Source organism: Natator depressus, chromosome 2 (assembly GCF_965152275.1).
Source record: "Natator depressus isolate rNatDep1 chromosome 2, rNatDep2.hap1, whole genome shotgun sequence".
Lineage (NCBI taxonomy): Eukaryota > Metazoa > Chordata > Testudines > Cheloniidae > Natator > Natator depressus.
The window spans coordinates 74,529,563-74,544,053 of record NC_134235.1 but is presented as its reverse complement, the minus strand read 5'-3'; the positions used below and the strand labels follow the sequence as shown (position 1 = coordinate 74,544,053).

The window sequence follows — 14,491 nt, the reverse complement described above, 5'->3', positions numbered from 1 at the left end:
CATGAGATTAGCGGAAAATGCTGTTTGTGTGTGTGCGTGCGTGTGTATGTATGTATGTGTGTGGGGGGAGGGAGGGCAGGAGTTTGAACAGCAATGCTTCTCTGCCTCCGGACTTCTCTGTCTGTGACACAGTGGCAGCAGTTCATGGACTTCGTCCCTCCCCCGGGAGCTTCTCCTCCATCAGGGTCCCAGCAGAACCATTCTCTGTCCCAACTCCTCCCTGCTGCTACTCCAAGCCTCCTCTCTCTGATCTAGGCCCTTACCTAAAGGCAGGGCAGGTCTGTGCCCTTAGCCTCAAGGCTCTTGCACAGAGCTCTGTCCATGTGCCCAGCCCTGAAAATCATGGGTCCACAGGAGCTTCTGATGTAATTTTGACAATTCCTCTTGCAGGCACCAACATCCCCTGTCTCACACAACCAGTTTGTGAGAACTGGCAAGACTACAACCCTGCCTTCCCCTGGCTGTTTGGAGGGGACTCCCCTTGCTCACCACTATCTCTACAGCTGAGGCAGCTGCCATCAACCTCTGCATCTCCCACCCCATCTCTATCCTCTGCAACGCCTCACTCTTCTCATCCACCTTTCACAGTGCCACTGCTGCTCATCACAGTCCCTGTGTCCATCTAGCCCCCTGAACCACAGAGTGACAGCCATTTTGCCTGGTTTAATTCTCTTTGAGAAGAGTGGGAAGTGGCAGCCACCTTTATTAAGGGAAGCCCCACTTCCACATACCGATAGCATGTGAGGAAATGACAGCCATCATCCTGGCTTCACCCCCATTGACTGTAAAAGGAGAAGGTGGCCATTTTGAATAAGGGAAAAATTGTTTGTTAGCACCTTTCATCATGTATGCACGAGACAGGTACCACACCCCACAATTGCTAGTCACAATATAATCATGGCCATTGGCAATAATGTTATTCCCTGATGTTGCTACCTGCACAGCGTACTCACCAGGTGAATACACAGCCCCTGTCTGGCAACAGACACTGTTGCACTCTAAGGTAACTAGCCAGATTTCCCCAGAACACACTGCTGCAAATGTAACTGGAAAGCACAGCCATTGGGAACGATAGTTGGACATTTTGAAAAAGGCAGCTCTGTGGACACTTCTGCCAGAAGCTGGAAGTGGAGGACAGGGATGGATCACTTGGTGATTGCCTGTTCTGTTCATTCCCTCTGAAACACCTAGGCTTGGCTGGATATTGCACTCGATGGACCATTCATCTGACCCAGTATGGCCATTCTTATATTTAAGTATTTCTTCACACAACACATAATCAACCTGTGGAACTCCTTGCCAGAGGATGTTGTGAAGGCCAAGACCATAACTGGGTTCAAAAAATAACTAGATAAATTCTTGGAGGATAGGTCCATCAATGGCTATTAGCCAGGATGGGCAGGAACGGTGTCCCTAGCCTCTGTTTTCCAGAAGCTGGGAATGAGTGACAGGGGATCGATCACTTGATTACCTATTTTGTTCATTCCCTCTGGGGCATCTGGCACTGGCCACTGTTGGAAGACAGGATACTGGGCTAGATGGACCTTTGGTCTGACCCAGCAGGGCCGTTCTTATGTTCTAAACCATGCTGGCCAACAATCCCCTCATTTTCCACCTGCAGACACAGCCAGTTAGTTTCCTGTTAAGCAATCTGCTCAGAAGCTGTAATTCCCCTATTAGGTACTCCTACAACTGCCACATTATCTTGCATATTATTGCTGTATAGTGAACATCGCCTGCTCCCTCTCATCCGAGCTGAGAATTCTGAGATCTCAGCATCAATGCCCAGTCTATGCTAGGAATTAGCTTCAATTTCAGCCACCACAGTGTAGCTGCCCCAGTGCCAACCCCTAGTGCGCAGAAGGTACCAATTCTGGAGGTTGTCTCTGCTAGTTAACTTAGGGTACATATCTGCTTCCTGGAGCAAATATTTGGAGAGTGCCCGATTAGCCTTTACGAAAGGGTTCAGTACCGCCAGTCAATTACCCACCCAACACCCGAGCACCGCCATACCCTCGGCGTTTGCACCACGGCAGCAACAATAGAGGCTGAAATCAGAGCTAATTCTCCATTGAAGAAGCACAATTGCTGCCCACTCCGCCCACTCTGCTTGACCAGGGGCAATGGACAAATCCATCGGGAAGGACAGCAGCCCAGGAAAAGCCACTCTGCAGAAACCAAAAGAGGGAGGGGAGCTGCGGGCACCTCTGCTGCCAGGCTGGGCTGGCCCCCGCGCGAACGCAAGGCAGGTCGCTCCCACGGGACGGGGGCGCTGCTCGCCCCTGGCGTGAGAGGCGTTCGGGGCAAGCGGCGGGGGCTGAACCGGCCGGGCGCCCAGGGCCCCGGAACTGCGGTCACAGGCTGGGCCCCCCCTCCTTGGCCGGCGCAAAGGGGAAGCTCGGGGCCTGGCAGCGGCGGAGGGGCTCAAGCCAAGGGGTGGGGACGCGGGCACGGCAGGGCCCATGGCGGGCTCCCGGGGGGGGGCTCTGTACCAGCGCGGGGTGGCGGGAAGGGGGCTGTCCTGCAAGGGCCATCCAGCGGGCCACAGCGGGGGGCGGGGCGCTTGTTGTTTCATAACAATCCCGCCGGGGCCCGCCGCAGGTAATCGCCATGGAAACCCGGCCCACCCCGCCCCGGGGCAGCTGCTGCGGCCGCGCCGGCTGCCGCATGGAGTCCGGCGGGGGCTGCGGCTGAGAGGCCCTGAGACGCTGGAGCGGCGGCCCCGCCCAGGGGGGCCCCCGCCAGGTACTGCGGGCCGCGCTCTCGGCCCCTGAGCGGGGAGGGCGCCGCCCGCTGCCATTCGCGCCCGGTGGAGAGGCGGAAACAGACAGGGCCTGTGCGGGGGGAGAAGACCGGTCCCGTCCCGGCCCATGGCCTCGGGCCGCGGCTTCTTTCCCCGCCCCTGGTGCCCGGGTCCTCGCTGCGACAGGGACCGGCCTGCCAGCTCCCTTTCCCCGCTGGCCACCACCGCCTTCCTGCAGCTCTGCCCCTGGTTAGTAGGAGCCCCCTCTGCCCCAGCTGCCCGCATAGCGCCCCCTCAAAGTAAGCTGGCGGGGGACGCAGCCAACCAGAGTGCAGGGGCCTGTTCCCCCACCCGCCCTTCATCCCCGCAAGGGGGAAATGGGTTAAGACTTATGTCTCCATAAGTGAGTGATTTCCCCCCTTACTCCCCCAGAGCCGTCAAGACTCACTGCCATGGCCGAGGAACCTGCCACTATTTGTTTCAATGAAGAGGATTTTTACTGTCCCGTGTGCCAGGAGGTCTTCAAAACGCCTGTGAGGACAGTAACCTGCCAACACGTGTAGGTATCAGTTGCCCCTGGCCTTCCCCTCGATGAGCCCTTGTCCTCTAGCCTCCTGAGAGGCTGTTATTCCTTTTGTTTCTTCGCCCTAACTTTCCAACACTTGGCCTGGGAGCAGTGTCTACTGCAGTGTGATACATACAGTAAAACCTGACCTTTTAAAGCTTTTCCAGTCCACTGATAATAAACCTCTAGCCAATGCTAAATTTAGGTTGTGTATGAGGTGTTTCAGAGCTTTTGTCGTTCTCATTTCATTTGTAGTGAAAGAACCATCAGGTGAAAAATATATTTTTAAATTCCTTGCATGATGATTATTATCATCTTACATATTTAGAAGTGAAATGATTTTACAAGTCTTATTTAATATGTACCTTTAATTTCTTCTCCATTGGCTAGTCTCTCAAATTGGAAAATGGAAAGAGTGTAATCAGTTTAATTTTCTAGCTGTCATTCACAATGCTGCAGAAAGTGTATGTTACTTCTAAGATATGTTTAATTACAAACTAGAAATTTGCCAAAACTACCTCAAAAGTGTTCCTTTTAAAAATCAACACAGACACTGAAAGGAATGTTGTTTATATATGGGAGGTAAGGGGGACTGCAAAAACCAACAAATTGGAATTTATGGGGGCAGTTGCATAAGTGAAGGGCTGCAGTATTGGGCTATATTACTACTGGTCTAGCGATAAACATGAGCATCTGATGATTTCCTCAATATCACATGTTCAGTATCTCACTAATGATCATTCAAATTATACAACTCAGGAATTAGAAAGTACAATCTCTATGTAAAATGAATTGCCAAACATCCCATAACTTGATCAGTAGTATGTTTCTATAATAACTTTACCTCTTTATCTATATTGTTTTTATGAGGACTTCAGCCAGTGACCTTTATCCTGCAGAACTTATTTCTGGTTCAAGGCCTGACTATTATTTTTATAATAATTAATAATGTAGCTACTCAGCTATCCTCGATGCTAAAGCAGAAAATATTGACCTACCCAACTTTTTTTTTTTTTTTTAACTAATTTGTGTTACCTTTGATTAGCTTCTGCAGGAAATGTTTCCTGACAGCAATCAGAGAAAGTGGAACGCATTGTCCTCTGTGCCGGGGAACTGTGACTAAAAAAGAAAGATCATGTCCCAGAAGGGCTCTAGATGTTGAAAACAACATGAAGAAGCTTTCTGGGTGTTGTAGATGCTGTGAAAAACAGGTGGAGTAAACATAAAATTATTTATTACAAGTAAATAAACTTTCCTTACTTGGGACCTGATCCTTCATGCTGCTATGTGTCATTAATGGCCAGTAGTTAAAGACTTGCAGCATCAAGCCCCAAGTGAGGCAGGTGTGCATGCACCTGCATCTGAAGTAGAACTTGGTCCTTAGCTATCAAACACACTTTGAAATCAGAACAAAGTGGCTGCTGAAATAAAGTTGCAATTTTTTTTTTTATAAAGTGCCAAAGTGATAGTGCTCCATAAGTTAAAATAATTGAGAGGAATGAATGAAAACTCTAAAACATGCCAAGAGAACATGAATAACTATGACAATGAGAAATGTCATACAACTAGAAAATATACTGAAGATACTGCTATATTTTTTTAAAAATGCTCAAATTTACAGCAGAAGAGCACAAAAATAAAAAATGCAAACAGCAATATAAATGCCAGTAAACTATCATATTATTTAATCTCTCTGCTTTCCTTTTGGTAAAGAGATCACTAATGTTCAGAACACTGAGTTCTGGCCCCATTGAGGTCAATAAGAGTCTTGCCTTAAATGGAGGCAGGATTTCACCCAATAGGTTTTGTTTATGAAGCATTTGAATCCAAAAAATCTTAATATTACCCTTACTCACTCTTGGGTCTCAGAGGAGTGTGTGAGATCCTCTATTAGTACAGAGTTTGGTGCTTTGTTACTCATTATCTCTGTTTAAAATGAAATAAGGTGAGGGAATCATTTAAACATTCTGGTTTATAAACTATAAAACCAAATGCCATTTACACTCAGTTGCAAACTGGTAGACTGGAAATAACAAAGTGGCTTACATACGTCAATTGAGCATACTATTGTGAAAGATAATGTGTTCTTAGAACCTTTGGACATGTTTCTATCTGTAGCTGTCCTGCTCTCACTTCCTTCTGTGAAGCTCTTCATTGTGCTCAAGGGAGCCAGTATTCCTGCTTGACAATAGGAATCCCTGAAAATGTTAGTTTGAGGTGTAACTGACTACATAAATGGCAAGAGGGCTAGGATCACAAAGTAATACATTATTGCTGAAGGGAAAGGGTGTATTTAAAACAAATGAATATCCCATAGCGCCTTTTTCTTTTGTATCAAGAGTTGGATATAATGCCTAATACGTTAAGTGTTATATGCTTAGATAAGTGGATACAGAATGTAGTTGTTAAAGCTGCATTAGAAGAGGAATTAGAATATAATATATTGTTATACAGGGTTGTTCTGTTTTCCTTTCTTACATGCCTTGTTTTATCTGTTGGCAGAAGTAATTATTTTCCCAGATGTTCTAGTTACACTGTAACATCTACATGGTTTGAAATTTCATTTACAGGTTAGGTTTTCTCGCATGAGACACCATTATAAAACATGTAAGAAGTATCAGGATGAATATGGTGTTCCGTCTGTTATTCCAAACTTTCAGATTTCCCAAGATTCAACAGGGAACAGGTAATTAGTGTATTTTACATATGACTCAGTTTTTTCTAGGGCACATTATCTTTTTGTAAACAGTGTTGTCTAAGTTCTTATGCTTCAAAAATGAATATTTCTCTAGAAACACCCTTTAGATCCTGTTCTTTATTCTTCAATCTGTGGCATTTAGAAAAGTGCTCTGCAGCATGTTTTGGAATGACTTCCCGAAGCCTTCCCTAAAGGGTGTATAGTGTGAGAGTACCTCCAACTGTTTTTTTGCCTTAACAGCAATTGAACAAGTTGCTTTATAGCAGGTCTGATTGCTCTTAGGTTTAGAGAAGTTTTATTTTTCTCACGATTCTTATTACTATTTAAATGGATAGGTGGTCGCTTAGCCTCCTCTTGTTTCAAAATGTTGCTGTCTTCTGTTTAGGAATTTGTCTTCAGATTTGACTCATCTTGAGTTAATCTTCTTGAAAGTGAATAATAGTCCTTTGGCATCTTTACATGTTGGTTTATAAATTATATAACCAGATGCCATTTACCATCTCTCAGTTGCAAGCCATAAGGCTAAAGAACCTGTTTTGCCAATACCGGAGTAAAAACAAAGCCAGGCATTCAGAATTCACATTTAGTTTAGTATATACTTACACATACTGTGTACCTTTGTTTATCACCATCTATTTTCAGTAGTTTGACCAGTTGGGGGAAAAAAATCCATTTGAGTTTCAAATGAATCTGTGGTAAAGAACGAGGAATATGTAGCAATGGGCTCAGATGTTGGTATTTTACATACCTGTCACGCCATGCTGCTCTGAAGTGGTTGAGTTGGAAAAATATTCTAGAAGTTGTCATGTTACTGTACACCAGATTACACACACACACACAATTCCCGTGTCTAACACTATAAGACATACAAATTGTAGCAGGGTTTATCTTAGCCAAATGTACAGTTGTAAATATGCATATTCTTAGGGCTCATTTGCATAGTTGAGCAATTTGGCTTTGCTTAGTTAAAGATACATACATGATCAAAACGTGCATTTAAAGAAAGTAGCATTCTTGCTTACAACACACTGTATGAAGTACCTAGTTGTGTGCACAAACTGCAGAAACTCATTTCTACAGTTTCAAATTATGGAGGATTTATGCCTTTAACTACTGTTGTAAAGTATCATCCTGAGCAAACAGCTGTCTAATGCCGTTTAGAAAACAGCCTGTCTTCTGTTTACACAGTCCATACTGCCATTGGAGCTATTTGTCCTCTTCCCGTTCCCCTCCCTGCCCCAAAAATTCAGTCTTGCTGTTGAATGGATAAGCATATACTAAACACTATTTTCATACTAAATTACTCTGCATTCTATTAAAGTTCATCATGCTAACCAAGTGAAAAATAACATCTTGGTGCAAAAGAAAAAAGTTCTGAGTGATATTTAATTATTTGTCATGTTATATGTGGTTACCATATGTTCTACCTATATGATCAGTTTACAATTAATGGGACTCAATGGATTTTTTTTCTTACAAAATTAGAAAAAAAACCCACTATATTTTTGGGGGCTAGGTATTCAAAAACAAATTAAACTTGTATACTTTGTCTAACTTGTATACTTTGTCTATATTTTATATAAAGTAATAGGAGTGATACATCTACATTTGATAATGGAGAGATGGCTAATCTTCAGACACTTCAGGGAGATGCAAGGTAGGCTTCAATTCAATATTGTAAAAGTGATTAATTCAAACTGAAACTTCTTTAAGAAAAAAAAATCCTTGGATTCATGTACATGCAGGTTTATCAGTAAGAATCTGGTGTTCTTGTTACTTCTTGAAGAACCTCCAGGATGCATTGTATGGCCTCAATAAAAAGACAGAAGAATTGTGTAAATTCCCTAACTTAATAGAATACATAGTGACACACAAATATACAGTTTTGCTTGAAATTTACAATTTAGCAAAGTGGCGTCAGAAAGCCTTTTCTGTTAGTAGTCAGAATAAAGGAAATGACAACATCAGCAGATGTTGTGTTATCTCCCTCTGATATCTCTTAAGTTCTGTTTTAATGGATCCATATAATACTGTATAACTTCCATTTCCAGTGCACATCCCACATTCAAATGCCCCCTGTGTCAGGAAACCAACTTTACCCGGCAACACCTACTGGATCATTGTAACAATAGACACCTTTATCAGATAGTTCCTGTAGTAAGTATATATATTTTCAATGTAAGCATCTTAAACGCCCCTTATTTTAGTTATTTAGAGTAATAGTTTATTTCTATGGACTCTTATAGTTCCAAACAAGCATTATGCTCTAAGAAAAGAATTGCATTGATGACACTGTAGTTAAGTTGAAGGGATTTTCATTCAAAAACATTTCCCTGTTAACCATAACTTTTCTTACTTCACTTCAGTCATAAGGCATTTTTTTTTTCTTTGTCATTAGTTTCAGTTGCTGTGTTGAGTTGAAATGTAAACTGTTTTGTTTTTTGAGCTTGATGCTTTTATTTTCTGGTCTGTTAACTAGAACTGTTACTTATAGAAACATTGTCAATTTAAAAATCTTATTTGTCTTGTAATTTACTATTACATATGAAACCTAAAATTTCTAAAACCAAAAGATAAGGAGGGAAAGATATTTTTATTTTCTCTGTGTAATCTGTTTCATTGTTTCCTCTGTATAGTTTCCTCTTGCACCTTAGTTGTGTGCAAGACCCACACAAACAGTGGAGTGGAAGGGAGAATAACTTTTTTAAAACACAGGAATTTTTTATTTAAAAAGCAAATTGACAGGAGGACTTACAGGCAGATGTAGTAACAAACTACTTTTAACCTCTTTTAAAAAACGGACTAAACTTCAAGTTTACAATCTCAAATGTTAGTCATATTTTTCTGGAAAATTGTAAGTTGTGTAACATTCAAAATGTTTATGTAAAACTCTAGTACATTCACTTTTGAGGGTGGATAAGTATCAGATTCAGGTTTACATAGAATACACAATATAATGATGTCTTATTATTGGCTAATACTTTTTTTTAATAATTTTTCAAATTTAGATTTGTCCAATTTGTGTGTCTCTCCCATGGGCAGATCCCAGTCAGGTTACTAGAAATCTTGTTAGCCATCTAAATCTAAGACACCAGTTTGACTATGGAGAATTTGTGGTAAGCATTTTTCCTTTTTTCTTGCTCTTCAGAGAAATGGGAAACTTTTTTCTCTCTGAAGGAAAGTACTAAATTAGCCTCTGTGGCTGCAGAGCCCACACAAGATTTGCAACTTTTACATGCTTAGCTGCTGTGGAATCTGCAGAGGTAGTTCTGCCACTTCTAAACTGTTGTCTACACTATAAACAGTAACTGCTATTGACAGTGGGTATTGACAATAGATGCTGCTAAATCATGCTGAACACCCATCTAGTGTAGACGAGGTTGTTGCACAAAGCTAATTTCAGCCTTGCACAGCTGCCCAAGACTACCCCTATTCCCAAGGGAAGTGTGACAGACTCCAGACTGCTATCTTTATGGTGTCTGTCCTCTCTTTTGGTTGGCAAAGGAACAATCAGAGGCCTTGAAAATACGGTTTTAGCGTGCACCTTTGATGTCCTAGTGGTATATTGGCTGCCTGAAAACCCTCTCATAAGAATTATATGGTAGAGAATCCATCTCCCTAGCTAACTAGCCCACAATAAAATCAGGGAGAGGAGATGGACTGGGTTCATTAGGCTGTAGAGTTCTACTCCTCTGCTTTCGTCTCTCTTTGGTATCTGTGTAAGATATAGTACTGAGTGTTTAGCCAACCTTCTTGATCAGGGTAGATTTCATTTAAATCAAATTGATTTAAATCAGGAAGTCAGGAAAACTCTATTTAATCATGGATTTCTACGTAAAAGTGTATTCTTTTTGGTTGTTATAACCTTAATACATATTCTTCACAACTCAGAGATAGATGGAGACCCAAACTGGGTCTCTTTTACGGCCTGCTGCCATTTTAGGTTTTCCCTTCTCGTAAGGGAATGGTATGGTAGATCTCAAATCAATGAAGGCTACTCTCAGAAAGACCTCAAGACTTCTGGAATATGCTGCTCAAACAGTTTCACTTTTGTTTCTGTTGCCTGTCCCTCCCTTCTCACATTTATCTGAAGACTTCTTCTCCTTGTCCAGATCTATTCTGCTCCCAACAATCTTCTATTCATTGAACTTTTTGAAACTTTGCACTTTTAGAGAGAGGTAAGGGACTGACTCTGTGTACAGAAATGTGCGGAGGGACAATAGGGTTGAGGTCTGTTGTTTCTCACCTCTATATTTATTTATTTAAAAAAAAAAAAACATTTTTGTTGTTAACAAGCATGTTATCTCTGGAGACACACATCCACAGTTTGAGAACTGCAAAACTAAGCATTTCCGATGCTATCTTCTAGACTTAGCACTGAGTCCTATTGGGTGGGTAGATTTATTTAGGTTAATCTTTCTATACAGAAGCCCCAGAAACCCCATAAGATTGGGTCCCTAATCCATGAACTATTGGAACTCATTTACAAAAACTTTTCTTAAACATTACATGAATATATTGTCTCATACTATAGAATTAGAATTTATAATTCCTATTCCACGATGAGATACATTAAAGCTCAAAGATAGGTTTTTTCCTCAAAGCATTTTATCAAAAAAATCCAATTTAAATTAAAAAAAAATTTTAATTTTTTAAAAAATCATTGATTTTTATCCACCCTGTTTTTGATGCATATATTGTGTAACACAAGAGATGCTTTATCTAGCTGCCATTTACAATACCATATGTTGTCAACAAATAATACAAAGAACAGGATGGGGTTGAACAGTTTGATAAGCATGTACAGCTTTTGTCAGGTTTTTGATCAAATGTCTTATTGTGTTTAGAATCTTCAGCTTGATGAAGAAACCCAGTACCAAAATGCTGTTGAAGAATCTTGTCATGTGAATATTTAAAGTGTAGGTCTTCTGCATTTTACTGCACTCTGAGGGAAAAACTACATGAATCCAATCAGTAATCTGAAATGTATATTAATAAAAAGGGAATTCAGTATCTGTTTTTTCAGGTTAAATATATTTTCCAAGAACAAGAGTTTTAAAATGTTTTTGATTAGACAAAAATGGAGTAAATTTTATTACTATAATTCTTAATTCTACATAATTGATCGTACAGCTATTGGAAAGGTGTTAAGTCATTTTACTGAGAGTAGAGTTCTTTTACTTCAAGTAGGGACCTTGCTGGAGCTATTCACTGGTGTCTTGATTTCTGTGTACGTTTTCATGGTTTTGTTGTTCTTGCAGTTATATTTTTGTTAATGCCAAATTCGGGGGCGGGGGGTGGGAATCAGATGCAAAGATGCTGTGTTGCACTTTGCTTTTTATAGTCATGGTTTCATTTTCAAAATTATATCCTCGAGAGAATATTTGTGTAACTTTTGTTTAAAGCTGAAGTGATATTTTTACTACCGTAATTTCTAACAATAAAAGTGAGAGTGGCCATTATGGAAAGTTGAAATAGTTCTTTTCAATAGTGCAGTATTTTAGAGCGGATTGGTTTCACTTACATCACTAAGAAGGAATGCTATATCATGGCCTGAGGGAAATTTATTTCTATTTTGTTATTTCTCTGGCGTATCACTAAAATAGGACATCTTGCTTCCTGGACTGAGGGGCTATGAGCTCTTCCCACACACGCTGCAAACTGGTGGGGAGAGGAAGTGCTTTGTTGCTTTGCGTAACTTGACAGTGTGCCTTGTGAATGATTTAAGGATAACATGCAGAGAAAAAAAGTCTCTCTTTTTGATACATGAAAAAGGCCAGAGTGTTTTGCTTTTATATATTATTTTTCTGGTTAGTTACATTAGAAATCCAGGTTGTGTCTACCATGAAAAACAGGGAAGACATTAAACTTGAAAACTGGTAGGATTAGGACATAATTGGTATCAAGGCATTGATATATGTTTTGTCAGTCATTGTTTAAAACTTTAACATGTGTTGTAAACCTGAACCACCGGTTGGGGGGGGAAATCTCCCTAAGAAGATTCACCACCTCCATACCTTACACTAAGGGCTGCGCAAGTTCCTATTCTAGTTCTCCCTATCTCCAAGATGACCTCCAACAAAAACAGGGAAGGCAAGACTTGATATTCCCACAATTTTAAAAACACAAGCTTTTATTTTTAAGTTTGGACCTTTTATATATAAGAAACAAAAAGCCCTATTTTGTTCTCTTGCATGTCCCTAAGAAATGGCTTTATCAGGTGTATAGAGAATTCAAGGCTGGGAGAAATAGGATGTTTCCAAATGGTCAATTGGGACTCAGTGTTTTTCCCCTAACCCATATCGCTGTCATTATTGTACATGGGTGTTGTGTACATAAAAAAAAGAGTCTATCCAATAATTTTGCAGTGCAGTTAGTGATCTGAGTAGTGGTATTGTCTAAGCACAAGCAACAGTACAAATGGCGTTCAGGTGCCTAACTCATTTGTGCCTTTGGAAAACCTCCCCCTAAAAGGTATGTGATGCTATTTCCAAACAAAGTAATCTGGAGAATGCAGTGCGTTTTCCTTAAACGCTTCATATTCCAGATCTATCCAGACTGGAAGGTATGTAAAGACCAGAACCTACAGTGTAAGGATTTTCGAAGTTGAAACCTAATTCTGTGGTCCATTCATGGGGTGGCAGGGAGAGGGCGGTGTATATATAGAGCTATAGTGTCAGATATATACTAATTATTTGAAAGTGTAAATGGATAGTATACTATCTCTCCTGGATAGTTGCCAAAAATATAGAGGAATGGGCTATTTCACAGATCCCCTAAAGTTCCAGCCTGTTTACAATATCTTAAACAAAATTTGAGAGGGGGCAATAAATTTCAAGGTATTCCACTGCTAAAAAGTTTGTAATTTAAAAAAAAAAAAAGCTCAGAACATGTGAACACTTCTTATAGAATGTGTTTATTTTTCAAAGTTTAGTTATGCATACATTTGTTCTCAGTCAACAAAATAGTAATATAGTGGAGATGGCAATAAATGCCTAGAGCCAGTACAGATTATTTTGAATCATTCTGAGATCAACACCTGATTGAACAAGTCATTTCAGCTACCTGAACATGTCTTGAGAACTGTAGTTTAAATTACTTACATTTTAAAACACTCAGAGACTAAAATCCTTCTACTGTTACAGCAATAATTATTCACATTTGATGTGATTACTAAAATTTTATTTCAGAGTTTAAATGTTTTGAGATTTTAAAAATAAATCCTTTTGCAATATGTTACAAGGAATTTAATCTTTGAACAGTAATTTTCATTTATTGCATTCTAGTTTTGTGTATTTAAATGCAGTATAAAAATCCTTAATGGCTGGGATGTTTCCCTGTTTTGCATATGGTAAACTGTATATTGGCAAACCTTTCTTGTTTAAGGTTTTATATTTTTACTATGGTGAGATGGCCTCCAACCACATTTTTTTAGATAACTGATGAATGACAAGAAAAGAAGCAGTTTGGTCAGATATTATACTGCTGTTGTCATTCTCTTTCCCACTCTGCATCTCAAATGTACCCATGAGGAGGCTGTGTATTGGTGATGGGTGGTGATTGCACTAAAATGTTCAAATTTTATTGGAAGTGTGCTGTTGAGAAACCCTTTTATTAACACATTCTAATGTACTGATGTTGAAGACTGTCTGATGCTTGAATTGTACCCTCTTGGTTTTCTATTAAAACACTTTATTTTCTATGTGTCTTCACTCTCTAACAAGGAGGAACTTGTCATAAGGCTGGGGATTAGAACCAGTTCTCTTCATTCTACTTCGTCCTTTGAGATTCTAATTCAGGAACTTTATACCTACTTCTGGTGGCATCACAGTTTAAATGATGATAAATATTTAAACATGCATATTACTAATAACCTGTCCTGTTGGCTAATTAATATTGGCTTAACCTTATGATCCTTTCCGAGCTGGTCACTATCAATATAGTGACAGAGGCCTTACGTTCTTCATTCAGTTTTGAGGCTAGAAGCACAAGACTGGTTTGGGCTGTGCAGAGAGGTGCATGCTTCCAAGTCTGTTTGCAGATTCAACTACAGCTGTCCCATGGGTCATCACTGGGAAAAGCAGAATGTATTAGAGGGAGTGGTAGGGGTGGCCTTGAAGCCATTAGCAAAGATGGCAAATCTGGTTGCTGAAGAGATATCTTAAGAGCTTGTCTACAGATGGAGTTGTTTATTAATAAAACTATTAATTTTTCCTGATTAACTCCATGTATGGACACTTATTCCAGAATAAGAGTGTCCACACATGGAGTTGACCAGGAGTAACTCTGTGTAGACATGGCAACATTTTGTAAGGGAAGATATGTGAAGAAGTTATGGTTGATTGCATTGCTGAACCATGCCCTTCTTACCCAGGTCACTCTCCCAATATCTTTTGAGTTGGAAAAAACTTGTGTTCCTCTTCCTCATGTTGTACATCACTTCTCCTAAGTACATATGCCCAATGAAACTCAATGCAGAAATAAT

General features: G+C 40.3%; 1 protein-coding gene across 3 annotated transcripts; it reads left to right on the top strand.

Moving 5' to 3' along the window:
- Positions 1 to 1,797: 1,797 nt before the first annotated feature.
- Positions 1,798 to 13,651, top strand: RNF138 (ring finger protein 138). Of its 3 annotated transcripts, none has more exons than XM_074944434.1 (8): positions 1,798 to 2,245; positions 3,176 to 3,302; positions 4,354 to 4,519; positions 5,879 to 5,994; positions 7,592 to 7,663; positions 8,058 to 8,163; positions 9,015 to 9,122; positions 10,854 to 13,651. In XM_074944434.1, exons 2-8 carry the CDS (start codon positions 3,196 to 3,198, stop codon positions 10,920 to 10,922), a joined length of 744 nt encoding a protein of 247 aa, XP_074800535.1. In that variant the 5' UTR covers positions 1,798 to 2,245; positions 3,176 to 3,195; the 3' UTR covers positions 10,923 to 13,651. The 3 variants fall into 3 exon arrangements, with proteins under 3 accessions (XP_074800535.1, XP_074800536.1, XP_074800537.1); XM_074944435.1 differs by lacking the exon at positions 1,798 to 2,245 and adding an exon at positions 2,632 to 2,745; XM_074944436.1 differs by lacking the exon at positions 1,798 to 2,245 and adding an exon at positions 2,711 to 2,992.
- The last annotated feature ends 840 nt before the right edge of the window (positions 13,652 to 14,491 follow it).